Raw genomic sequence first — 26,297 nt, forward strand, 5'->3', positions numbered from 1 at the left:
CCCCAAGCCAGCTCGAAACAGACACTTCCACACTGACCGCGCAGAGCTCGGGTTGGGGCTGGGGGGGGGGGGGGGGGGGGGGAGGGGCGGGTGCGAGAACTCAGGAATCGTGAGATCATGACCTGAGCCAGAAATCATGACAGAGATCAGGACCTGAGCTACCCAGGCGCCCTGGCTGGCAGTACTTTTCGACCAAGTTCCCTTTTCTCCATCTTCTTTTTTTTTCTCCATTTTCTTCTTTAAAAAAAATTTTTTTTAAATGTTTTATTTATTTTTGAGACAGACAGAGCATGAGCAGGGGAGGGGCAGAGAGAGGGGAGGGGCAGAGAGAGGGGGGGGCAGAGAGGGGAGGGGCAGAGAGAGGGGAGGGGCAGAGAGAGGGGAGGGGCAGAGAGAGAGGGAGACACAGAATCCTAAGCAGGCTCCAGCCTCTGAGCTGTCTGCACAGAGCCCCGCGTCGGGCTCGAACTCCCTGAGCCAAAGTCGGACGCTCAACCGACTGAGCCACCCAGGCGCCCCCCTTTTTCTCCGTCTTCTGGTCCAGAGACGCCAGGGCAGAAGAGGCTGAGGAAGGCTGCTAAGCAGGTGACTGGCTCCGCCCACAGGAACCTCTACTCCTCCCACACCCATATTAGGGCAAACTGCACTTGTCCCACCCTCAGAGCACGTAGGAAGTCGGGACTTCTTAAACGCCGGTTCCCTCCAGCTGCGAGCTGGTAGATCACTCCCGTCCGCCCTGCTGTGCTCTTCACGCCGCCCTGTCGCTGCCGACCATGGCTCGGCCTGGGGACACCACCCTCCGTCTTTGTCTCCTGCTCCGGTTTCTGCTAACAGATTCAGCGCCTCGCGGCTGTGAGTCCAGAGGTAGAACCTGGGCGGGGGGCAGTGCGGCGGTCGGGAGGAGCATTAAGACTTGGAAGGAGTTGCGGTGTGCCCCGAGGGGTTCTGGAGCCTTCTCGCCGGGTGGCGTTCCGTCCTCCTCCTCAATTATTCCCCGGCCGGCTTGTTCCGCGTCCGCGGCGTCTGCGGGTCGCGGGTTCCCGGGACCCGGAGAGGTAACTGTAAATGGGCAGTTTCCTCCGAAAGCGCTGCTGCGGCCGGGTGGACCCGGTGGTGGCGCGGCAGCAGAGCCGGAGCAGGGGGAGGGAAAGACGGCCTCCTCGCGGAGCCTAAGCCTGAGTCTCAGCCCCTGAGCCCCGGGCTTTGGGCAGGACGGAGGGCGATCCTTCAGCAAAGGAACTGCCAGATAAACCTGCCCCGCGACGCGGCTCACACAACTCTGCCCGCACGAGTCTCCATTCCCGTTACCGGAGCACTTGGACTTCTCAGTTCACCGCCCCCCTCCCCCCCCCACCCCCCCCCGCGTCCGGCTCCAGAAGCTCTTCCACCAGCCACGTCCCAGCACCTCCCAGCTCAGAGTGGGCAGGTCTGATATCCTATGGCCAGAGCCCTCCTGGCTACCAGACCCCTGGACCTCACCGGCAGCCTCTTACTCCGTGTGACTTTCCCTGCTCAAGTGGCATTGCCTGGCTCCAACACTGTAAAGGTCTCTTCCCGATATTCCAAAGGGGATGTCACAAAGTGCACAGAGCACCTTTTCCTAACACAATACCTCTATGTCACAGCTTCTACAGGGTCCTATGACCGAGGAAGCAGGTTCAGCCACACTCATTCATCCAGGGATTGTTATGGCCGCTTCCCTGCTACAAGAGCACTGTCGGTTACTTACAGCAGAGACCTGGGAAATATTTAACAGATGCAGAAAATCTTTGCACCGGGCTGGCATTTAAGTGAAAATACAAGAGGGCTCCTTCATGCCCTTGCATTCAGAGAGGTTTTGATGTTGGTACTCATCTCACTGCATCCAGGATAAGTACTTTTTAAACATTCTGTTTGGAGAGAAGAGAAGGCCGTGTAAGAGTACTGTACTTGAATTTCCTTGCAACCTAGCCCCCTACCCACAAGTAATTCAACTGCAAAGATTTTCACTCCTGGGACAAAGGTGGGGGATGCGAAAGGACCACATGGTGATGTGGGTACCTGAGCCAAATGATGTCGCTGTGAACAGGGGCTGGGAGAGGTGTCTTTTCATTATCTGGGGCACCCCCTGCCCTGCACCAGCTCAATAACAGGGGCCCCTGAGGACGCTTTCGATCCCTGTGGATGGTGTCAACTCACGCAGTAGGTTTACGCAGTGAAAACGTCCGGGTGGTCTCTGCTCCCCAGAGTACGCTCACCCCTGTAAATGACCACATGGCTCTTTGGGGAAGGCCAGCAGGAAGCATTGCTCTTGCTGTTGACCTGAAGGGTCCCTCCTGATTGGAACCTGGCTTCTGCTTCTAGTAAAGAGTTGCAGTTCTGAGAGGCGGCTCCGTTCTGGAACCTGGGCAGAGGATCCAGAGTCTCTGTGGGGTCACTGCTTTCAGCTTCCTCCTCATCCATCTTGGGGATTGGTCTTTGCTTTTATTGTTTAACTCCAGCAGTCTTCGGGTTGGCTGTCCAACTACTTTGCCTTTACAGTCATGTGTTCTGTGAGCCAGAGGGATGGACAGCTTTCTGTGGGTCAGGCCCCCGGCTGCTTTCCCGTGTCTAGGAACATTCTAGGATCATTTCAATCGTTGCTGCCTCCCTGCTTCGGACAGTTGAGCGCCTGTACCTCAAATCTATTATATCAGGACTTCCCACCGCCAATACCACTGGGAGCCTATTTCTGCAACACCGTCCCATTACCGCCAAGCTTCTGCCTTCAAAGATAGCCATCACTAAGCTTCTTTTGTTTTAATTTCTTGAGAGAGAGAGAGACACACACACAGCGCAAATGGGGGAGGGGCAGAGAGAGAAGAGAGACAGAGAAGGAGAGAGAAGGAATCCCATGCAGGCTCTGCACTGTCAGTGCAAAGCCCGATGCAGGGCTCGAGCCACAAACTGGGAGATCATGACCTGAGCCAAAGTTGCACACTTAACTGACTGAGCCACCCAGGCGCCCTGCCATTACTAAGCTTCTTCAGGATTTTGGTGCCTTCTCACCATGCATTGTTTTTTGGTTTCTGTTTTTTGAATTTTATTAAAATCTAAGCTAACATGGCGTAATAATGGTTTCAGGAGTAGAATTTAGGGATTCATCAATTACATGTAACACCATGCTTGTCCCAACAGGTGCCCTCCTTAATGCCCCCCACCCATTCAGCCCATCCCCCCACCCATTACCCCTCCAGCAACCCTCAGTTTCTTCTCTGTATTTCAGTCTCTTATGGTTTGCCTCCCTCTCTGTTTGTATCTTATTTTTCGTTCCCTTCCCCTATGTTCATCTGCTGTGTTTCTTAACTTTCCACATATGCGTGAAATCATATGATATTTCTTTCCCTGACTGACTTATTTTGCTTAGCATGATATACTCTAGTTCCATCCACAGGCTGCAAATGGCAAGACTTCATTCCTCTTGATCACCAAGTAGTATTCCATTGTGTATTTCTACTAGATCTTCTTTATCCGTTTGTGACTCAATGGACGTTTGGGCCCATTCCATAATTTGGCTATTGTGGATAGTGCTGCTAAAACACTGGGGTGCATGTGCCCCTTAAAATCAGCATTTTGGTATCCTTTGGAGCGGTACCTCGTAGTGCAACTAAGGGGTCATAGGCTAGTTATACTTTTAATTTTTTGAGGAACTTCCATATTGTTTTCCCTAGTGGCTGCACCAGTTTGCAGTCCCAGCAGCAGTGAAAAACGCTTTACCTTCCTCCACATCCTTGCCAATAGCTGATGTTTCCCGAGTTGATGATTTTCGCCATTCTGACTGGTGCGAGGTGGTATCTCATTGTGGTTTTGACTTGTACTTCCCTGATGATGTGTGATGTTGAGCATCTTTTCATGTGCCTGTTGGCCATCTGGATGACTTCTTTGGAAAAGTGTCTGTTCGTGTCTTTTACCTCTTTCTTCACTGGATTATTTGTTTTTTGGGTGTTGAGTTTGATAAGTTCTTGATAGATTTTGGATAGTAACCCTTTCTCGGATATCTCATTTGCAAATATCTTCTCTCGTTCCGTCCATGGACTTTTAGTTTTGTTGAATGTGCGGAAGGAAACAGACCTCGTCTTGATTAGGTCCCAACGGTTCATGTTTGCTTTTGTGTTCCTTGCCTCCAGAGACATGTCAGGTAAGAAGTTTTTGCAGCCGAGGTCAAAGCGATTGTAGCCTGTTTTCTCCTCTAGGATTTGGATGGTTTCCTGTCCCACATTTAGGTGTTTTTTTTTTAATTTTTTATTCATTTTGAGTTTATTTTGTGTATGATGTAAGAAAGTGGCCCAGGTTCGTTCTTCTGCATGGGCTGTCCAGTTTTCCTAACACCATTTGCTGAAGAGACTTAATTCCCACTGGATAGTCTTCCCTGCTTTGTCAAAGATTAGTTGGCCATATGTTTGTGGGTCTCTTTCTGGGTTTTCTGTTCCGTTCCTTTGATCTATGTGTCTGTTTTTGTGCCCGTACCATACTGTCTTGATGATTACAGCTTTGTAATACAGCTTAGAGTCTGGAATTGTGATGCCTCCAGCTTTGGTGTTCCCTTTCAACAGTGCTTTGGATATTCGGGTCATTTCTGGTTCCCTGCAAATTTTGGAATTGTTTGTTCTAGCTCTGTGAAGAATGCTGGTGTCCGTTTGATAGGGATTGCATTGAATATGCAGGTGGCTTTGGGTAGTGTTGACATTATAACAATATTTCCTCTTTCAATCCACGAGCATGGGATGTTTTTCTACTTCTTTGTCCTCTTGAATTTCTTTCCGAGATTTCTGTACTTCGCAGCATATAGATCTTTCACCTCTTTGGTGAATTCATTCCTAGGTATTTTATGGTTTTCAGTACCATGGGGTTGATTCCTTGATTGCTCTTTCTGCTGCTTCATTATTGGTGTAGACAAATGCCACAGATTTCTGTACATTGACTTATATCCTGCAACTTTGCTGAATTCATGTATCAGTCGTAGCAGATTTTTGGTGGAGTCTTTTGGGTTTTCCACATAGAGTATTATGTCATCTAGGAAGCATGAAAGTTTCCTTCTTCCTTGCTGATTTGAATGCCTTTTATTTCTTTTTGTTGTCTGATTGTTGAGGCTAGGACTTCCAACGCTATGTTGAACAACGGTGGTGACAGCGGGCATCCCTGTCATGTTCCTGACCTTAGGGGAAAGTTCTGTTTTTCCCCCTTGAGGATGATATCAGCGGTGGGTGTTTCCTACCTGGCCTTTGTGATCTTGGGGTATGTTCCTTCTATCCATCCTTTCTTGGGGGTTTTCATCAAGAAGGATACTGTATCTTGTCAAATGCTTTTTCTGTATCTATTGAGAGGATCGTGTTCTTGTTCTTTCTTTTATTAATGTGAGGCATCATGTTGATTGATTTGTGGATATTGAAGCAGCCTTGCATCCCAGGAATAAATTCCACTTGATCGTGGTGAGTACTTCTTTTAATGGATTGTTGGCATGGGTTGGCTAGTAACTTGTTGAGAATTTTTGCATCCATGTTCATCGGGGAAATGGCTCTGTAGTTCTCCTTCTCAGTGGGACCATGCATTTTTTATGAGTTTCATTGAGAGTCCTCCAGACCGCTCCGTGAGCATAGTTGATGGGCATATTTTTGGTTTTGTTTTGGCATTTCTTACTACATTTGTTCTGTCATATGCACTTCTCCGGGCCTTTTTAATCCCTTACCACTATCTGTCATGGAATTCCTGATATTCTAGTCTGTGCCGTGTGGATCATCCTTTTTTCCAAGCCTCCAAGGCCCATCCTAATGGTAGATGATCACCATGACCAGGCCTGTGCTAAATGCTGGGACCCAGGATTGCAAATCTCTCTTCTCTGACTTTGGATTCTATCCTCACCCTGTCCCGCCCTGACTCAGCTCCTCAGGAGTAGGCCCCCTCACGGTCTCTCATCTTATTAAAAACATTTTTTTAATGTTTGTTTTTATTTAATAATTTAATTTTACAATAATTTTATTTAATAATAATTTTCTTTAATAATTTAATGTTTAATGTTTGTTTATTTTTGAGAGAGAGAGAGAGAGAGAGAGAGAGAGAGAGAGCATGAGTGGAGGAGGGGCAGAGAGAGGGAGACACAGAATCCGAAGCAGGCTCCAGGCTCTGGGCTGTCAGCACAGAGCCCGACGCGGGGCTCGAACTCACGAGCCGTGAGATCATGACGCGAGCTGAAGTCGGACGCTCCGCTGACTGAGCCACCCTGGCGCCCCTCATCTTCTTCGAGACACTGGGATAGATCCTGACCATCAGCCGGCATGTAGACGTCTTCTTCCCATGGCCAGCGTAGCACGTGCCTGAATTGATTAAAGACTGAGTGACGCTGGATATCAGCCTGGTAGACACAGGGGACATGTCCCTGGCTGTATGGTTTCTGGTCAGGCAGAGGAATCCCGATCCTTGGTCCTTTTCCAAGAAGGGAAGTGCGCCAGCCTTCAATTGTTAGGGGGGAGGGGCTGTGCAGGGGCCGCCTTTGCTCTGCTAGGCCAGCCCTGCAGAGATACAATGACTGTCACATGGGTGGGAGAGGGACGCCTCTGGGTCTGTTCTTCCAACCCCAACCCTAACTTACGTTTTCATTTGCAGATGCTCTTTCTCCTGCCTTTGAATTCCCCATCACACCAAAGCCCAATCCTGGACAACCATGGTGTGAGATTCGAGGCAAGGTCAATGGAAACAGGTTTCTGTATTACGCCTGTGGGAACAAGAAGGTCGAAGTCTTTGGTCCTCTGGGGAGGAATGTGAATGACATAGTGTTTTGGGAGAGACAGACCGAAACTCTGAAAGACCTGGCAGAAGAGCTCAAGAAGAAACTACTTGACTGGAAAGCAGCGGATCTTATACCCAGTGGTAAGTCGTAAAGGCCCAGGGCAGAAGTAGAACAGTTTGTAGGGCCAGGGACCTATTGTGTTCATGTACAACTTAGACATGGGTCCCACACACGTGGCCCAGCAGCCAGGGCAGTCAAGAGGGACCGAACAGGACCAAGAAGGGTGAAGGGGAGCTGAGGAGTGGACAGCGGGTGGGACAAGGGATCGGTCAAGACCAGAGGCTGACCTCATGCCCATGGTGGGGGTGGGGGACAGATTCTCTCTCCCTGCAGGGCAGGCTGGTGTGTGTGCGTGGGGACAACGGACGCACCAGCGGATCCTGGGAGTTTGACATCAATGAACAGATATCCTACTTCTTTAACTCAGAGAGTGGAAATTGGACACTTCGTCCTAGAGGCCGACAGATAAAGGCCTCATGGGAGAGTGACAGAGATTTGACCAATTCCCTCATGAAGATCTCAGTTGGAGATTGTAACAAGTGGCTTGAGCGAATATTGATGCACTGGGATGAACTGTGGGAGACAACAGGTAACTCAGAAGACTGGATGAAGTTGTTCTCTTGAAATCGGGCCTACCTTCTCCACTGTAGTGTGCGTGTGTGTGTGTGTGTGTGTGTGTGTGTGTGAGAGAGAGAGAGAGAGAGAGAGAGAGAGAGAGAGAGAAACAGAGCCAGAGAAGGTGATCCATCCATGGTGAACTTCTTTTGGGGAGAGTAATGGCCACAGATATGTTCTAGCATCCTTCCTTTCCCTTCTCATCTCCTGAAATCTCTTCCTTGCTACATGTCCTTTAGTTTTCTGGGATTTCTTGGATTCCCTCTTGGCCCCAAACATGAGGGTGTCAGTCTGATTCCAGAGATTCCTTCTCGCTCTTCCCTTTTCTGAGAATCATTGATCTTCTCATCTCATCTTGTCTCTGGCCGGGGATCATTCCTGGCCACGTGCACTGTTAGCTCCAGAGAGGGGGTCAACTGTCACCACCCTCGTGCTCCGTGACCACCTCTTCTGCCACAGCAGGAGTGACCAGTTATGTTGGAACCCGTGCTTCCCCCTTTAGCTGTGCGAGGTCCTTCGGGACAGGTCCTGAGTCTTTCCTCGGTTCCCACTCCAGAACCTGTCACAGCAGCTGCCACAATGTAGAGTGACAGAAAGCATCTGCAGTGTGGGATCATCTGGGGCAGGAGGAGCAGAGGGGGTATCTCTTCCGATTTAAGACTGAAACAAGATTTGGGTCTGAAACCCTCTTGTGTTTCCATTTCAGCCCCGCCAGGCTCGCAGCAAGTCACGGCCCAGTCCGGGGCCACGGCCCTCAGACCCATCACCTGGATCCTCCCTGTGATTCTCAGCCGCTTAATCATAATTGGCATCCAGGTAGAGTCTTTGAGAGTGACAGGTACTGAGAGGAGATGGAGCGGGAAGAGAGGGGCAAATGGCCTGGTGTGAGGACAGGGACAGGTGACTCCCCCACCCGACCCTCCCCACTCACTGAACCTTGTCATCACAGAAGTGAGACGAGGTGATGAGTTCCCCTGTCAGTTGTTAGCAGTAATGTGGACAAGCTCAGCCCTGAGTTGTCATAAGGCCTCACTGTTAAGGCCGCTGGGAAAGGGGAGGGGCCCCCCAATGCATAAGGCCTGTTGACGCTAAGGAGATGTAGCAAGGTCAGGCCTGACTCAGACCTGATTCTAGATCGAAGAGAGCCAATTTGGCCCAGTGCGGGTGGTGTGCGGGGAGAGGGACGCACAGCTTGGGCAGTACTCACACTGGAGCACGCGAGGCGTGGTGGCTCCACGTGATGTCTCAGGGAAGGGGACTCCATCCAGGGGCCTACGAGGAGAGGCACCAGTTTCTGTTCCGGGGGAGGGAGTGGGAAGGCCGGGCAGAGGCAACTCGAAAGCCTGGAGTTGAGTGCTGTGTTCCCCCAGACAGTGGCTTGGGTCTTAGTACGTGAGGCAGAAAGTGAACAGTAGAGACTGTGCGTGGCAAGATGTAGAAGCGTGGGGAATCCGGCTCAGGCTGCTGCAGGCACTGGCAGCTCGCTTCCTGCAGACCTCAGATCCGGAGCCACTGAGCACCCCTGCTTGGAGCAGAGCTGACCCGGGAGACGGGGGGACAGAGCGGGCCCGGGAGATGCGGGGGGAGAGCTGACCCGGGAGATGGGGTGGCAGAGCTGACCCGGGAGATGCGGGTGCAGAGCTGACCCTGGAGATGGGGGGCTGAGTTGCTGGGGGTGCTCCCAGCTGAGCCGGACCAGGAATGGACGGGATGGGGGACGGAGCATCATGCTAAGGGCTCTGAGTGCTGCTAGCTGGGAGGCTGGGAGGGAAGGGAGAGGAAAGGATCTTTGCTTCAAAATTCCGCAAGGTTAGAGGTACCAAGCGCAGGCCCCTGTCTGCTGTCAGATCCCTCACCAGGTCCTGTAGGACTGCCCATCAGAGGCAGAATTAGAACCCGAGTCAAGTGGGCAGAATGATTTGTTACTTCCTGAGCCCAAACCCTTGGTAACAGCGCCTGGGGATGACTCAGTGATTTGTTTCCAGAGGGAGGAGGTTTGTAAAGGCGGTTGGACCCAGGGCTGGGGAGATGGCTGGAGGGAAGTACATGTCCCTCAATGAGGGCTGGACTCTGGGTGCGGGGGTAGGTGGGGAAGGGCAGCCCCAGGGCAACTGGCCCAGGAAGTTCTCAGCCACGAGACCAACACCTGTTCTTTTCTCAAGGCTGCTGATTATACCAGGAAGCCCCCGAGAGTGTCGTCCTGCTTAGCGATTCTGTTTTGCTAGACTACCTTTGGATCACTTGCTGTTCGTTTTTAGACCAGACTTTAAGAATCCAGCGACGTCACCAACTTCCAGCTATTACAAAGCCATAATTATCAAGACAGTATGGTACTGGCACAAAAACAGACACTCAGATCAATGAAAGAGAATAGAAAACCCAGAAATGGACCCACAAACGTATGGCCAACGAATGAGCAGGAGAGAATATCCAATGGAATAAAGACAGTCTCTTCCCAGTGGTGCTAGTAACACTGGGCTGCAATGTGCAGAAAAACGAACCTGGACCACTTTCTCACACCAGACACAAAAATAAACTCAAAGTGGATGAAAGACCTCAATGTAAGACAGGAAGCCGTCAAAATCCTCGAGGAGAAAGCAGGCCAAAACCTCTTTGATCTTGGCCGCAGCAACTTCTTACTCAACACGTCTCCAGAGGCATGGGATACAAAAGTAAAACTGAACTTTTGGGGCCTCATCAAATAAAAAGCTTCTGCACAGCGAAGGAAACAATCAGCAAAACTAAATGGCAGCCGGGGCGCCTGGGTGGCTCAGTCGGTTGATCGTCCGACTTCGGCTCAGGTCATGATCTCGTGGTCTATGAGTTCGAGCCCCGCGTCGGGCTCTGTGCTGACTGCTCAGAGCCTGGAGCCTGTTTCACATTCTGTGTCTTCCTCTCTCTCTGACCCTCCCACGTTCATGCTCTGTCTCTCTCTGTCTCAAAAATAAATAAATGTTAAAAAAAAATTTTTTTAAACTAAATCGCAGCCAACGGAATGGGAGAAGATATTTGCAAATGACATATCACATAAAGGGTTAGTATCCAAAATCTATAAAGAATTTATCAAACTCAACACCCAAAACACAAATAATCCAGTGAGGAAATGGGCAAAAGGCATGAATAGGCACTTCTCCAAAGAAGACATCCAGATGGCCAACCCACACATGAAAAAATGCTCCATATCACTCATCATCAGGGAAATACAAATCAAAACCACCATGAGATACCACCCGACACCTGTCAGAATGGGGAACATTAACTCAGGCAATGACAGATGTTGGTGAGGATGCAGAGAAAGAGGATCTCTTTTGCGTTGTTGGTGGGAATGCAAGCTGGTGCAGCCACTCTGGAAAACAGTATGGAGGTTCCTCCAAAAACTAAAAATAGATATATATATCTATATATATCTATACACACACACAATGCAGTATTACTCAGCAATCGAAAAGAATGAAATCTTGCCATTTGCCACCACGTGGATGGAACTAGAGGGTATTATGCTAAGCGAAATTAGAGAAAGACAAATATATGACTTTACTCATATGAGGACTTGAGGATACAAAACAGATGAACACAAGGGAAGGGAAGCAAAAATAATATAAAAACAGCGATGGGAACAAAACATAAGAGACTCTTAAATGTGGAGAACAAACAGAGGGTTACTGTGGGAGCTGTAGGAGGAGGGATAGGCTAAATGGCTAAGGGGCATTAACATGATAACGAACTTGAATGTAAATTTAAAAAAGATGAAAAAAACAGGGGCGCCTGGGTGGCTCAGTCAGTTAAGGGGCCGACTTCGGCTCAGGTCATGATCTCGCGGTCTGTGAGTTCGAGCCCCGCGTCGGGCTCTGTGCTGACTGCTCGGAGCCTGGAGCCTGTTTCAGATTCTGTGTCTCCCTCTCTCTCTGCCCCTCCCCCGCTCATGCTCTGTCTCTCTCTGTGTCAAAAATAAATAAACGTTAAAAAAAAAATGAAAAAACCAAAAAGAATCCAGAGAAATCAGACCACATGGTGCAGCACATGTAACATCCATGTCCATTCATGCATTTGGGGAATGCACTTTTATTTAGCACTTTCCTTAGTATGTTATTTCATTTTCTTTTGATACTAAGTGATAGAATCATTTTATTTATTTATTTTTAAATGTTTCTTTACTTGTGAGCGAGAGCATGCACGGGGGAGGGGCAGAGAGACAGAGGGAGAGAGAGGATCTGAGGCAGCCTCCACACTGACAGCAGAGAACCCGACGTGGGGCTGGAACTCACGAACCCTGAGATCATGACCTGAGCCAGAGTCGGACACTTAACTGACTGAACCACCCAGGCGCCCCAAAGTGATGGAATTCTTGCTCTGAAATGTTTAAATGCTTGACTAAGGAATCTCAACAAAGAGAACGTTTTCCATCTCGTCCTTTGGTTGTGGAATATCAGATTCTTCTATGCACTTTGGCCTTGTTCTGCAGACACTTGTGCCAAAAAATATCATTTGAAGTTATGGAAACTCAGGGATTTTTTTTTCTGATAAATGACCTCATTGATGTCTAATGAGAACAATATATATGTGATAGTTCTCTTCAGTAATTTCTATGTAAATATATTTAAATAAAATATCACTGTAATAAAAATGGTAGTTAACTTGGAATTTGTGTTTTATCCCCTAAAGAACTCCTTGCTCTTCCTCACTTTGTGGGGTAAATATAACTGGTGATTCTGCTAGATTTCTTGTGGAAGCAGAGAATTTAAGGCTCACTCCAAAAATCACATTTCAAGGAGCCATCTGTGGGTCTCAGTGCAAACAATGCAAATCCAACATGCCAACTGCAAACAAACATTTGAATATGAAGTAATCGAGAATCTTTCTGATTTCCCCTGATCCCCCATCTACAGGAGTGACTCTCCTGTCGTCTCTCCCCGCTGAGTCACCTCCTTCAGTGCACAGTGAATCTTCCTGGCAGAAACAGATCTGCTTCTAAAAATTAAGTTATTCTTCCATGAGCAAAGGATTGGTATCCAGAATATATAAAGAGCTCCTACAGATACATAAGTCATTCTAAGAGTTGTGCAAGGGCTTAGAGCAAGTTCCAGATGATAAATAAGCCTATGAAATCATTGAACACATCCTCAATAATCAAGATAACACAAATAACAATGGGAGGCCCCACATAGGCATCAAACGGACAAAATTTTATTTTATTATTGGTTTACTTTTTGACAACATCCTAAATATATCTATAGCAAGTGGACAGGAAATAGACTAACACGAGTTCTCTTAGGTGTTGGTAGGAGTATAAATGGAATCACTCATTTGCCCTCTATTTCACCACGTCCAGACAGTAGTTGATGTTCAGCCCACTGCACGGCAATCCCAGTGTTCCTTCCAGGCTGGAAAACACAGAGACCAAAAAGCGTGGAGATGTATGTGTTTTCGCTGCGGTGTTATGTGCCGTAGCAACCATTAGCAATATGATATCCGAGTGAAGTACAACACATACACCATGTTAAGAGATTTGTTTCTCTCTGCTTAAGACTAATCGGAAGCGGGGGCGCCTGGGTGGCGCAGTCGGTTAAGCGTCCGACTTCAGCCAGGTCACGATCTCGCGGTCCGGGAGTTCGAGCCCCGCGTCAGGCTCTGGGCTGATGGCTCGGAGCCTGGAGCCTGTTTCTGATTCTGTGTCTCCCTCTCTCTCTCTGCCCCTCCCCCGTTCATGCTCTGTCTCTCTCTGTCCCCAAAATAAATAAAAACGTTGAAAAAAAAAATTAAAAAAAAAAAAGACTAATCGGAAGTACTTTCCAAAGTGATACAAAGACGGACCCGAACACCAGGGGAACACAGCTTTCAAATGTGTATTTGAGGACATCTGGCTGACATCCCCTAACAGTGGCCTCGTGAATCTAAATCTCTCTACCACGTGTAAAAATTAAAGCAATCAACCAAAAAGGCACATAAAACTCTGTAGCCCCCATTTTCAGCACACCCAGGAAATGGAAAATGCCTAAGTCCATCCCTGTCTGTGACCATGATGGACGTTGTTGGGACAACTGGAAGCAGAGTCTGAGGACGAGGCGGTGGTCGGGGGCCCTGACTCAGTATGGGATGATCCGTGGTGATGCGGGAGAATGTCCCGGTGGGTGGGAAATACGTCCCAAAGTGTGTGGCATCAGGGGACATCACGAAAAGTGGGAGGACATCGGTGTGACCGCTTACTGTCATACGGTTCAGGAAGAGAAGCGTCTGTACAGGACTCGCAACTTCTTTATAGTTCAGGCCTGTTTCAAACATTTTTATCGTTCCAAAAAATGGGAATTTAAGGACCACTCGTGTTTCAGAATTTGATGTGACAAGGTGAGTGACTCGGAACACAGCCTGGTCATTTTTTCAAGGCGGGTCCTCCCTCTTTGTTCCCTTCGGACTCTGTGCTCCGGCAGCTTCTGTCTCCTCCACGTCCTCAGCATGGCCAGCCCAGGGCCTCGTGGACAGGAAAGCCGCTAAGTCCCGGATCGGAGCTGTGCACACTGATCTCTACGGAGCCCGACCCTCACTTTGGTGCAGGAGAGGGCGGGCAACTGAATCAGCTCTTTTGCAGTGAGATCGCCCTCCAAGCCGTGTATGTGTGTGTGTGTGTGGGGGGTGGGGTGGGGTGGGGGGGGTGCATGTGTGCATGCATGCACGTGTATGTATGTGCGTGTGTGTATGTGTGTACGTGCGTGTGCCCAAATACTTTCCTGCTCCAAACTCATGGCTGCCAAGGGATTTCCCTCACAGCCTCCCATCCCATTTCTTACCCTCCAACAAATACCCTGAGGTCCTCACCATCATGCCTCTAGGCTTTGTGTTCTGGCACATTCCTCTGTCAGGTGTTCTGGATTACATGGGCCAACAGCCTGGAACTCAGGAAAGCGGGGCACAAATACTACCTTCCATTCAGTCTTCCTTACCCTCCTATTTCAGTCAGAGCTCCCCTGACAGAACCAGTATGAGGTGTAGACAGACAGATAAGAAGAGCTTGGCTCATGTGACTAGGGAGGCTGCCGACTCCAAAAGCTGCAGTGTGGGCCAGCATACAAAAGCCCAGGAGAGCCAGTGGCTCTTGGTCATACACTCACAACTAGGGAGGAATGTCTGCATAGAACTATGAATCAAAAAAAAAAAAAAAAAAAAAAAGAACTATGAGTCATTGGCTGGGTGGTTTCCTAAACTCAAGTAGGAATGAAATAAGACATTAGTGGGAGATGATGCAATAATCCAGTGCTTGCTCCTGCTGAGGGTGCCCCCCCCCCACCCCCGGTCTCCTAATTCAGGTGTTAGCCCTCCCTGCCCTGAAGGCCAGGGCTGGGGTCTCTCTTGCTGTGAAGGATGGGCAGCCCTCCTTAACATCTCTGTCACTGGAGTCTCTTTGGGTAGGTGGAAATAGAGCCCTAACCAAGATTCAGAACTCTATCAGATTCAAGAGGTGAAGACTTTCCCCTTCATCACCACATTGGTGTGAATTGTGAATTTTAAGTTATTTATGAATCAATATCTAGATTTATGTATTCATTTATTGAGTTTATGCATTTATTTTGAGAGAAAGAAAGAAAAAAGCGTGAGTGGGGGAGGGGCACAGAGAGCGCAAAAGAGAATCCCAAGCTGGCTCCACACTGTCAGCAGCTGAGCCCGATGTGGTGCTGGAATGCACAAACTGAGATCATGACATACACCGAAGTCAGATGCTTAACCGACAGAGCCACCCAGGTGCCCCGATTTTAAGTTATTTAAATGTTGGTTTAATGGCAGCATGATTGAGACAGTATGAAAGTGAAGGTGCTAAAGTAGGCTAAAGCTAACATGTGGAAATGTCAGGTAGAAGGTGAAATCAGATCATAGTATAGATGGGTTTGGCACCTCACTGGTAAGGAAACATGGCAATATAAATTCTTCCCTCAGGTGCCCCAAACTTTTCCCCATTGCTTGCCTGCAAGTCTGGCTGCAAGGGCAAAAAATCTGCTAGAAAACATAGATGATAAGACAGCTAACTGCTGTTCATCCAGATTGAATTAAGACTTGTGCACTTGCAGGGTGCCTGGGTGGCTCAGTCGGTTAAGCGTCCGACTTCAGCTCAGGTCGTGATCACGGTTCTTGGGTTCAAGCCTCGCATCAGGCTCTGTGCTGACAGCTCAGAACCTAGAGCCTGCTTCAGATTCTTTGTCTCTCTCTCTCTTTGCCCCTTGTCCACTTATACTCTGTCCTTCTTGCTCTCAAAAATAAATAAACATTAAAAAAAAAGAAAAATAATAAGAAAAAAAGAAGGAATATGATAATGATATTAATAAACATATTTATATAATACTAATATAATTATATATTGATTATATATAATTACATATAATATCATAAAGGGGACAATCCAACAAGGAGATATAACAATTGTAAACATTTATGCACCCCAATGGGTGCACACAAATACATAAAACAGTTAATAACAAATATTAAAGAACTATTAGATAATAACAGAATAATAGTAGGGGACTTTAACACCCTACTCACATCAAGTGACAGGTCATCTAAACAGAAAATGAATGAAGAAATGATGGCTTTGAATGATGCTGCACCAGATGTATTTAATAGTATATTCAGAACACTCCATCCTAAAACAGCAGAATGCACATTCTTTTCAAGTACACGTGGAACATTCTCCAGAATAGATAACATATTAGCCCACAAATCAAGACTCAACAAATTCAAGAAGATTGAAGTCATAGCAATCATCCGTTTTTTGAATTTTGTTTTTAAATTTACATCCAAATTAGCATATAGTGCAACAATGATTTCAGGAGTAGATTCCTTAGCGCCCCTGACCCATTTAGCCCATCCCCCCCTCCCACAACCCCTCCCATAACCCTCAGTTTGTTCTCCATATTTATGAGTCTCTTCTGTCTTGCCCCCGTTCCTGTTTTTATATTATTTTTATTTCCCTTCCCTTATGTTCATCTGTTTTGTCTCTTGAAGTCCTCATATGAGTGAAGTCATATGATTTTTGTCTTTCTCTAATTTCACTTAGCATAATACCCTCCCTTGAGTGTCTCGTCCTCCAAACGACACAGCGTTGCCTTTCCTGAATATGCTCCTAGTGAATCTGCCCAGAACTAATTTCCTAAATATCTGTTAAATCACAGAGTTTGCTCTATTCCCTATGCTCTTGAGTAGAGACAGGTTCAGCACACTAGTATGGGCTTCATCCACTTTCCCACAGCCTTAGGACCGTGAAGACGATGGTCACTTGGAATTCATTTTTCTACATGGGGACTGTGTAGAGTAGGAGGTCTTAGTCTATTTTCTCCTTGAATGGGAAAAGGTGTCTGTGGATCGAGCAGAATGAGAGTCTGGGGGTCTCCCCATCCTGCTACCAGGCTAAGACCTCCCCAGCAGTCAGGGACCACTGGTCCCCTATGTCCCCCCCATTGTGCCCACAATACCGCCTGCCCGCCTAGACACCAGGCAAGGACGTGTTCAGGTTTCCATGTGGGGATGGCCAGAGAGATCATGGTGATAACCTGAGGCGATGGGTGTGAAGGCCATAGAGGCAGGGACGGACTGCTCCCCCATCTCCCGGGTCAGCTCTGCCCCCCCAGTCTCCCGGGTCAGCTCTGCTCCCCCATGCCCCCCCCCACCTCCCGGGTCAGCTCTGTCCCCCCATTTCCTGCGTCAGCTCGGGCCCCCATCTCCCGGGTCAGCTCTGCCCCCCCATCTCCCGGGTCAGCTCTGCCCCCCCATCTTGCGGGTCAGCTCTGCCCCTCCATCTCCCGGGTCAGCTCTGCCCCTCCATCTCCCGGGTCAGCTCTGGCCCTCCATCTCCCGGGTCAGCTCTGCCCCCCCATCTCCCGGGTCAGCTCTGCTCCAAGCAGGGGTGCTCAGTGGCTCCGGATCTGAGGTCTGCAGGAAGCGAGCTGCCAGTGCCTGCAGCAGCCTGAGCCGGATTCCCCACGCTTCTACATCTTGCCACGCACAGTCTCTACTGTTCACTTTCTGCCTCACATACTAAGACCCAAGCCACTGTCTGGGGGAACACAGCACTCAACTCCAGGCTTTGGAGTTGCCTCTGCTTGGCCTTCCCACTCCCTCCCCCTCCCTCTCCTCGTAGGCCCCTGGATGGAGTCGCCTCCCCTGAGACATCACGTGGAGCCACCACGCCTCGCGTGCTCCAGTGTGAGTACTGCCCAAGCTGTGCGTCCCTCTCCCCGCACACCACCCGCACTGGGCCAAATTGGCTCTCTTCGATCTAGAATCAGGTCTGAGTCAGGCCTGACCTTGCTACATCTCCTTAGCGTCAACAGGCCTTATGCATTGGGGGGCCCCTCCCCTTTCCCAGTGGCCTTAACAGTGAGGCCTTATGACAACTCAGGGCTGAGCTTGTCCACGTTACTGCTAACAACTGACAGGGGAACTCATCACCTCGTCTCACTTCTGTGATGACAAGGTTCAGTGAGTGGGGAGGGTGGAGTGGGGGAGTCACCTGTCCCTGTCCTCACACTAGGCCATTTGCCCCTCCCTTCCCGCTCCATCTCCTCTCAGTACCTGTCACTCTAAAAGACTCTACCTGGATGCCAATTATGATTAAGCGGCTGAGAATCACAGGGAGGATCCAGGTGATGGGTCTGAGGGCCGTGGCCCCGGACTGGGCCGTGACTTGCTGCGAGCCTGGCGGGGCTGAAATGGAAACACAAGAGGGTTTCAGACCCAAATCTTGTTTCAGTCTTAAATCGGAAGAGATACCCCCTCTGCTCCTCCTGCCCCAGATGATCCCACACTGCAGATGCTTTCTGTCACTCTACATTGTGGCAGCTGCTGTGACAGGTTCTGGAGTGGGAACCGAGGAAAGACTCAGGACCTGTCCCGAAGGACCTCGCACAGCTAAAGGGGGAAGCACGGGTTCCAACATAACTGGTCACTCCTGCTGTGGCAGAAGAGGTGGTCACGGAGCACGAGGGTGGTGACAGTTGACCCCCTCTCTGGAGCTAACAGTGCACGTGGCCAGGAATGATCCCCGGCCAGAGACAAGATGAGATGAGAAGATCAATGATTCTCAGAAAAGGGAAGAGCGAGAAGGAATCTCTGGAATCAGACTGACACCCTCATGTTTGGGGCCAAGAGGGAATCCAAGAAATCCCAGAAAACTAAAGGACATGTAGCAAGGAAGAGATTTCAGGAGATGAGAAGGGAAAGGAAGGATGCTAGAACATATCTGTGGCCATTACTCTCCCCAAAAGAAGTTCACCATGGATGGATCACCTTCTCTGGCTCTGTTTCTCTCTCTCTCTCTCTCTCTCTCTCTCTCTCTCACACACACACACACACACACACACACACACGCACACTACAGTGGAGAAGGTAGGCCCGATTTCAAGAGAACAACTTCATCCAGTCTTCTGAGTTACCTGTTGTCTCCCACAGTTCATCCCAGTGCATCAATATTCGCTCAAGCCACTTGTTACAATCTCCAACTGAGATCTTCATGAGGGAATTGGTCAAATCTCTGTCACTCTCCCATGAGGCCTTTATCTGTCGGCCTCTAGGACGAAGTGTCCAATTTCCACTCTCTGAGTTAAAGAAGTAGGATATCTGTTCATTGATGTCAAACTCCCAGGATCCGCTGGTGCGTCCGTTGTCCCCACGCACACACACCAGCCTGCCCTGCAGGGAGAGAGAATCTGTCCCCCACCCCCACCATGGGCATGAGGTCAGCCTCTGGTCTTGACCGATCCCTTGTCCCACCCGCTGTCCACTCCTCAGCTCCCCTTCACCCTTCTTGGTCCTGTTCGGTCCCTCTTGACTGCCCTGGCTGCTGGGCCACGTGTGTGGGACCCATGTCTAAGTTGTACATGAACACAATAGGTCCCTGGCCCTACAAACTGTTCTACTTCTGCCCTGGGCCTTTACGACTTACCACTGGGTATAAGATCCGCTGCTTTCCAGTCAAGTAGTTTCTTCTTGAGCTCTTCTGCCAGGTCTTTCAGAGTTTCGGTCTGTCTCTCCCAAAACACTATGTCATTCACATTCCTCCCCAGAGGACCAAAGACTTCGACCTTCTTGTTCCCACAGGCGTAATACAGAAACCTGTTTCCATTGACCTTGCCTCGAATCTCACACCATGGTTGTCCAGGATTGGGCTTTGGTGTGATGGGGAATTCAAAGGCAGGAGAAAGAGCATCTGCAAATGAAAACGTAAGTTAGGGTTGGGGTTGGAAGAACAGACCCAGAGGCGTCCCTCTCCCACCCATGTGACAGTCATTGTATCTCTGCAGGGCTGGCCTAGCAGAGCAAAGGCGGCCCCTGCACAGCCCCTCCCCCCTAACAATTGAAGGCTGGCGCACTTCCCTTCTTGGAAAAGGACCAAGGATCGGGATTCCTCTGCCTGACCAGAAACCATACAGCCAGGGACATGTCCCCTGTGTCTACCAGGCTGATATCCAGCGTCACTCAGTCTTTAATCAATTCAGGCACGTGCTACGCTGGCCATGGGAAGAAGACGTCTACATGCCGGCTGATGGTCAGGATCTATCCCAGTGTCTCGAAGAAGATGAGGGGCGCCAGGGTGGCTCAGTCAGCGGAGCGTCCGACTTCAGCTCGCGTCATGATCTCACGGCTCGTGAGTTCGAGCCCCGCGTCGGGCTCTGTGCTGACAGCCCAGAGCCTGGAGCCTGCTTCGGATTCTGTGTCTCCCTCTCTCTGCCCCTCCTCCACTCATGCTCTCTCTCTCTCTCTCTCTCTCTCTCTCTCTCTCTCTCAAAAATAAACAAACATTAAACATTAAATTATTAAAGAAAATTATTATTAAATAAAATTATTGTAAAATTAAATTATTAAATAAAAACAAACATTAAAAAAATGTTTTTAATAAGATGAGAGACCGTGAGGGGGCCTACTCCTGAGGAGCTGAGTCAGGGCGGGACAGGGTGAGGATAGAATCCAAAGTCAGAGAAGAGAGATTTGCAATCCTGGGTCCCAGCATTTAGCACAGGCCTGGTCATGGTGATCATCTACCATTAGGATGGGCCTTGGAGGCTTGGAAAAAAGGATGATCCACACGGCACAGACTAGAATATCAGGAATTCCATGACAGATAGTGGTAAGGGATTAAAAAGGCCCGGAGAAGTGCATATGACAGAACAAATGTAGTAAGAAATGCCAAAACAAAACCAAAAATATGCCCATCAACTATGCTCACGGAGCGGTCTGGAGGACTCTCAATGAAACTCATAAAAAATGCATGGTCCCACTGAGAAGGAGAACTACAGAGCCATTTCCCCGATGAACATGGATGCAAAAATTCTCAACAAGTTACTAGCCAACCCATGCCAACAATCCATTAAAAGAAGTACTCACCACGATCAAGTGGAATTTATTCCTGGGATGCAAGGCTGCTTCAATATCCACAAATCAATCAACATGATGCCTCACATTAATAAAAGAAAGAACAAGAACACGATCCTCTCAATAGATACAGAAAAAGCATTTGACAAGATACAGTATCCTTCTTGATGAAAACCCCCAAGAAAGGATGGATAGAAGGAACATACCCCAAGATCACAAAGGCCAGGTAGGAAACACCCACCGCTGATATCATCCTCAAGGGGGAAAAATAGAACTTTCCCCTAAGGTCAGGAACATGACAGGGATGCCCGCTGTCACCACCGTTGTTCAACATAGCGTTGGAAGTCCTAGCCTCAACAATCAGACAACAAAAAGAAATAAAAGGCATTCAAATCAGCAAGGAAGAAGGAAACTTTCATGCTTCCTAGATGACATAATACTCTATGTGGAAAACCCAAAAGACTCCACCAAAAATCTGCTACGACTGATACATGAATTCAGCAAAGTTGCAGGATATAAGTCAATGTACAGAAATCTGTGGCATTTGTCTACACCAATAATGAAGCAGCAGAAAGAGCAATCAAGGAATCAACCCCATGGTACTGAAAACCATAAAATACCTAGGAATGAATTCACCAAAGAGGTGAAAGATCTATATGCTGCGAAGTACAGAAATCTCGGAAAGAAATTCAAGAGGACAAAGAAGTAGAAAAACATCCCATGCTCGTGGATTGAAAGAGGAAATATTGTTATAATGTCAACACTACCCAAAGCCACCTGCATATTCAATGCAATCCCTATCAAACGGACACCAGCATTCTTCACAGAGCTAGAACAAACAATTCCAAAATTTGCAGGGAACCAGAAATGACCCGAATATCCAAAGCACTGTTGAAAGGGAACACCAAAGCTGGAGGCATCACAATTCCAGACTCTAAGCTGTATTACAAAGCTGTAATCATCAAGACAATATGGTACGGGCACAAAAACAGACACATAGATCAAAGGAACGGAACAGAAAACCCAGAAAGAGACCCACAAACATATGGCCAACTAATCTTTGACAAAGCAGGGAAGACTATCCAGTGGGAATTAAGTCTCTTCAGCAAATGGTGTTAGGAAAACTGGACAGCCCATGCAGAAGAACGAACCTGGGCCACTTTCTTACATCATACACAAAATAAACTCAAAATGAATAAAAAATTAAAAAAAAAACACCTAAATGTGGGACAGGAAACCATCCAAATCCTAGAGGAGAAAACAGGCTACAATCGCTTTGACCTCGGCTGCAAAAACTTCTTACCTGACATGTCTCTGGAGGCAAGGAACACAAAAGCAAACATGAACCGTTGGGACCTAATCAAGACGAGGTCTGTTTCCTTCCGCACATTCAACAAAACTAAAAGTCCATGGACGGAACGAGAGAAGATATTTGCAAATGAGATATCCGAGAAAGGGTTACTATCCAAAATCTATCAAGAACTTATCAAACTCAACACCCAAAAAACAAATAATCCAGTGAAGAAAGAGGTAAAAGACACGAACAGACACTTTTCCAAAGAAGTCATCCAGATGGCCAACAGGCACATGAAAAGATGCTCAACATCACACATCATCAGGGAAGTACAAGTCAAAACCACAATGAGATACCACCTCGCACCAGTCAGAATGGCGAAAATCATCAACTCGGGAAACATCAGCTATTGGCAAGGATGTGGAGGAAGGTAAAGCCTTTTTCACTGCTGCTGGGACTGCAAACTGGTGCAGCCACTAGGGAAAACAATATGGAAGTTCCTCAAAAAATTAAAAGTATAACTAGCCTATGACCCCTTAGTTGCACTACGAGGTACCGCTCCAAAGGATACCAAAATGCTGATTTTAAGGGGCACATGCACCCCAGTGTTTTAGCAGCACTATCCACAATAGCCAAATTATGGAATGGGCCCAAACGTCCATTGAGTCACAAACGGATAAAGAAGATCTAGTAGAAATACACAATGGAATACTACTTGGTGATCAAGAGGAATGAAGTCTTGCCATTTGCAGCCTGTGGATGGAACTAGAGTATATCATGCTAAGCAAAATAAGTCAGTCAGGGAAAGAAATATCATATGATTTCACGCATATGTGGAAAGTTAAGAAACACAGCAGATGAACATAGGGGAAGGGAACGAAAAATAAGATACAAACAGAGAGGGAGGCAAACCATAAGAGACTGAAATACAGAGAAGAAACTGAGGGTTGCTGGAGGGGTAATGGGTGGGGGGATGGGCTGAATGGGTGGGGGGCATTAAGGAGGGCACCTGTTGGGACAAGCATGGTGTTACATGTAATTGATGAATCCCTAAATTCTACTCCTGAAACCATTATTACGCCATGTTAGCTTAGATTTTAATAAAATTCAAAAAACAGAAACCAAAAAACAATGCATGGTGAGAAGGCACCAAAATCCTGAAGAAGCTTAGTAATGGCAGGGCGCCTGGGTGGCTCAGTCAGTTAAGTGTGCAACTTTGGCTCAGGTCATGATCTCCCAGTTTGTGGCTCGAGCCCTGCATCGGGCTTTGCACTGACAGTGCAGAGCCTGCATGGGATTCCTTCTCTCTCCTTCTCTGTCTCTCTTCTCTCTCTGCCCCTCCCCCATTTGCGCTGTGTGTGTGTCTCTCTCTCTCTCAAGAAATTAAAACAAAAGAAGCTTAGTGATGGCTATCTTTGAAGGCAGAAGCTTGGCGGTAATGGGACGGTGTTGCAGAAATAGGCTCCCAGTGGTATTGGCGGTGGGAAGTCCTGATATAATAGATTTGAGGTACAGGCGCTCAACTGTCCGAAGCAGGGAGGCAGCAACGATTGAAATGATCCTAGAATGTTCCTAGACACGGGAAAGCAGCCGGGGGCCTGACCCACAGAAAGCTGTCCATCCCTCTGGCTCACAGAACACATGACTGTAAAGGCAAAGTAGTTGGACAGCCAACCCGAAGACTGCTGGAGTTAAACAATAAAAGCAAAGACCAATCCCCAAGATGGATGAGGAGGAAGCTGAAAGCAGTGACCCCACAGAGACTCTGGATCCTCTGCCCAGGTTCCAGAACGGAGCCGCCCCTCAGAACTGCAACTCTTTACCAGAAGCAGAAGCCAGGTTCCAATCAGGAGGGACCCTTCAGGTCAACAGCAAGAGCAATGCTTCCTGCTGGCCTTCCCCAAAGAGCCATGTGGTCATTTACAGGGGTGAGCGTACTCTGGGGAGCAGAGACCACCCGGACGTTTTCACTGCGTAAACCTACTGCGTGAGTTGACACCATCCACAGGGATCGAAAGCGTCCTCAGGGGCCCCTGTTATTGAGCTGGTGCAGGGCAGGGGGTGCCCCAGATAATGAAAAGACACCTCTCCCAGCCCCTGTTCACAGCGACATCATTTGGCTCAGGTACCCACATCACCATGTGGTCCTTTCGCATCCCCCACCTTTGTCCCAGGAGTGAAAATCTTTGCAGTTGAATTACTTGTGGGTAGGGGGCTAGGTTGCAAGGAAATTCAAGTACAGTACTCTTACACGGCCTTCTCTTCTCTCCAAACAGAATGTTTAAAAAGTACTTATCCTGGATGCAGTGAGATGAGTACCAACATCAAAACCTCTCTGAATGCAAGGGCATGAAGGAGCCCTCTTGTATTTTCACTTAAATGCCAGCCCGGTGCAAAGATTTTCTGCATCTGTTAAATATTTCCCAGGTCTCTGCTGTAAGTAACCGACAGTGCTCTTGTAGCAGGGAAGCGGCCATAACAATCCCTGGATGAAGGAATGTGGCTGAACCGGCCTCTTAGGTCACATAACCCTATAGAATTGTGACGCAGAGGTATTGTTTTAGGAAAACGTGCTCTGTGCACTCTGTGACATCCCCATTGGAGGTGGGGAAGAGACCCTTACAGTGTCCAAGCGAGGCAGTGCCGCTTGCAGCAGGGAAAGTCACAAGGAGTAAGAGGCTGCAGGTGGTCCAGGGCCTGGTTGCCGGGAGGTTTCGGACTCTGAACTGAGATGTGGCTGGCGAATTAGGGCGGTGGCGCTGCGTGTGCCTTGAACTACTGCCCCCGTGTGCTGGGTAGTGCAAGGGAGGACAGCAGTGGGGACGGTAACCCATGAGGTAAGAGTTGTGTGAGCGGCCAGAGTCGGGGATTTCCTGGGGTCCAGGCCCCGTGGGATCGCGGTCCGTCCGGCCCGAGTCCTGGGCCGCAGGGGCTCGGGCTCAGGCTCCCCAAGCGGCCGGCGCCCGGTGGCAGCGCCCGCAGACCTCCCGCCGCGGCCCCGCTCCCTACCCTGCGCTCCTCGCCCCCAGCGTCAGGCAGCACTTAGTTGCCCAAGTCTCCTCTTTTCGTCGTGGAGGATGTGACCCGCCCCGCGGACTTCGCCGAGCCGAACAGGGGGCGGCGGGGACGTGAGAGGGCGGCGCGGCGGCGCTACCCCGCGACCAGTGTCCCAAAGCTCTGCCCGGACTCACCTGTCTTCTCGCGCGCCGCGCCCAGGAACTCACCTCCGCCTCGCGCCCCGCAGGTGCAGTCGGACAGCACAAACAGGACCAGGAGGCCAAGTCCGAAGTTGGTGGCCGCAATGAGCGCCATCTCGACCCGGAGCCCCGGGACGAGCCAAGCGCGGCGGAGCCGCGTGTGCACGGGGAGGGAGCGCAGGGAGAGCTGAGTTACTGCCCTGCAGCTCGGAACCTTGGCTTTGCCCCGCCCCACGCTCCCTCCCTCACCTGGCTGGGCTGGACCTGGGCGCGCGCACGCGTCCGGAAAAATTGGGCAAGGGTTCTTGGAAGTTTGCAGATTCTCAGTGCTGTTCTGTTTAATGAGCAGGATCTTCTTGCTGATCCACATTGGACCTATGGCGTGAGGAATACAAATGGCATTAAAAAAAAAAAAATTCAAGGGGCGCCTGGGTGGCGCAGTCGGTTAAGCGTCCGACTTCAGCCAGGTCACGATCTCCCGGTCCGTGAGTTCGAGCCCCGCGTCGGGCTCTGGGCTGATGGCTCGGAGCCTGGAGCCTGTTTCCGATTCTGTGTCTCCCTCTCTCTCTGCCCCTCCCCCGTTCATGCTCTGTCTCTCTCTGTCCCAAAAATAAATAAACGTTGAAAAAAAAAATTCAAAAAATGTTAAATGAGATCAAACCACGTAACATTTACCATCTTCCTTATTTTTAGTTTACATTCAGTTGTAAGCCTCTCAGCATTTAATGTTGGCTCTGCAATGGACCTAGCCTGCAACCAGATCAGACCTTTTATTTTTAATCTTTTTCATTTTAAGGGTGTCTTTTTTTTTTTAATGTTTATTTATTTTTGAGGCAGAGGGAGACACAGCATGAGCAGGGAAGGGGCAGAGAGAGAGGGAGACACAGAATGTGAAACAGGCTCCAGGCTCTGAGCTGTCAGCACAGAGCCCAACGCGGGGCTCGAACTCACGAACTGTGAGATAGTGACCTGAGCCAAAGTTGGACGCTTAACCGACTGAGCCACCCAGGCGCGAAGACAATGTATATGCATTGGATTCTTT

General features: G+C 49.0%; 2 protein-coding genes across 3 annotated transcripts; one reads left to right on the forward strand and one right to left on the reverse strand.

Annotated features, from left to right (window-relative positions):
* Nucleotides 1–641: 641 nt before the first annotated feature.
* Nucleotides 642–10,641, forward strand: LOC147581291 (UL16-binding protein 1-like). The gene is made up of 5 exons (XM_086708111.1): nucleotides 642–864; nucleotides 6,619–6,882; nucleotides 7,119–7,391; nucleotides 8,124–8,230; nucleotides 9,576–10,641. The coding sequence occupies exons 1-5, from the start codon at nucleotides 774–776 to the stop codon at nucleotides 9,585–9,587; spliced, it is 747 nt and encodes a 248-aa protein (XP_086564237.1). The 5' UTR covers nucleotides 642–773; the 3' UTR covers nucleotides 9,588–10,641.
* A 7,262-nt stretch (nucleotides 10,642–17,903) lies between these two features.
* Nucleotides 17,904–25,424, reverse strand: LOC112862571 (UL16-binding protein 1-like). 2 transcript variants are annotated; one of them, XM_086705966.1, is made up of 4 exons: nucleotides 25,283–25,424; nucleotides 19,338–19,601; nucleotides 18,829–19,101; nucleotides 17,904–18,100 (listed from the first exon to the last, which is right to left on the reverse strand). In XM_086705966.1, exons 1-4 carry the CDS (start codon nucleotides 25,368–25,370, stop codon nucleotides 17,919–17,921), a joined length of 807 nt encoding a protein of 268 aa, XP_086562092.1. In that variant the 5' UTR covers nucleotides 25,371–25,424; the 3' UTR covers nucleotides 17,904–17,918. The 2 variants fall into 2 exon arrangements, with proteins under 2 accessions (XP_086562092.1, XP_025781656.2); XM_025925871.2 differs by having other exon boundaries at nucleotides 25,250–25,424.
* Nucleotides 25,425–26,297: the final 873 nt, after the last annotated feature.

This window comes from Puma concolor, chromosome B2, assembly GCF_028749965.1.
Source record: "Puma concolor isolate L17-30 chromosome B2, mPumCon1.1.hap2, whole genome shotgun sequence".
In the NCBI taxonomy this organism is placed as follows: Eukaryota; Metazoa; Chordata; class Mammalia; order Carnivora; family Felidae; genus Puma; species Puma concolor.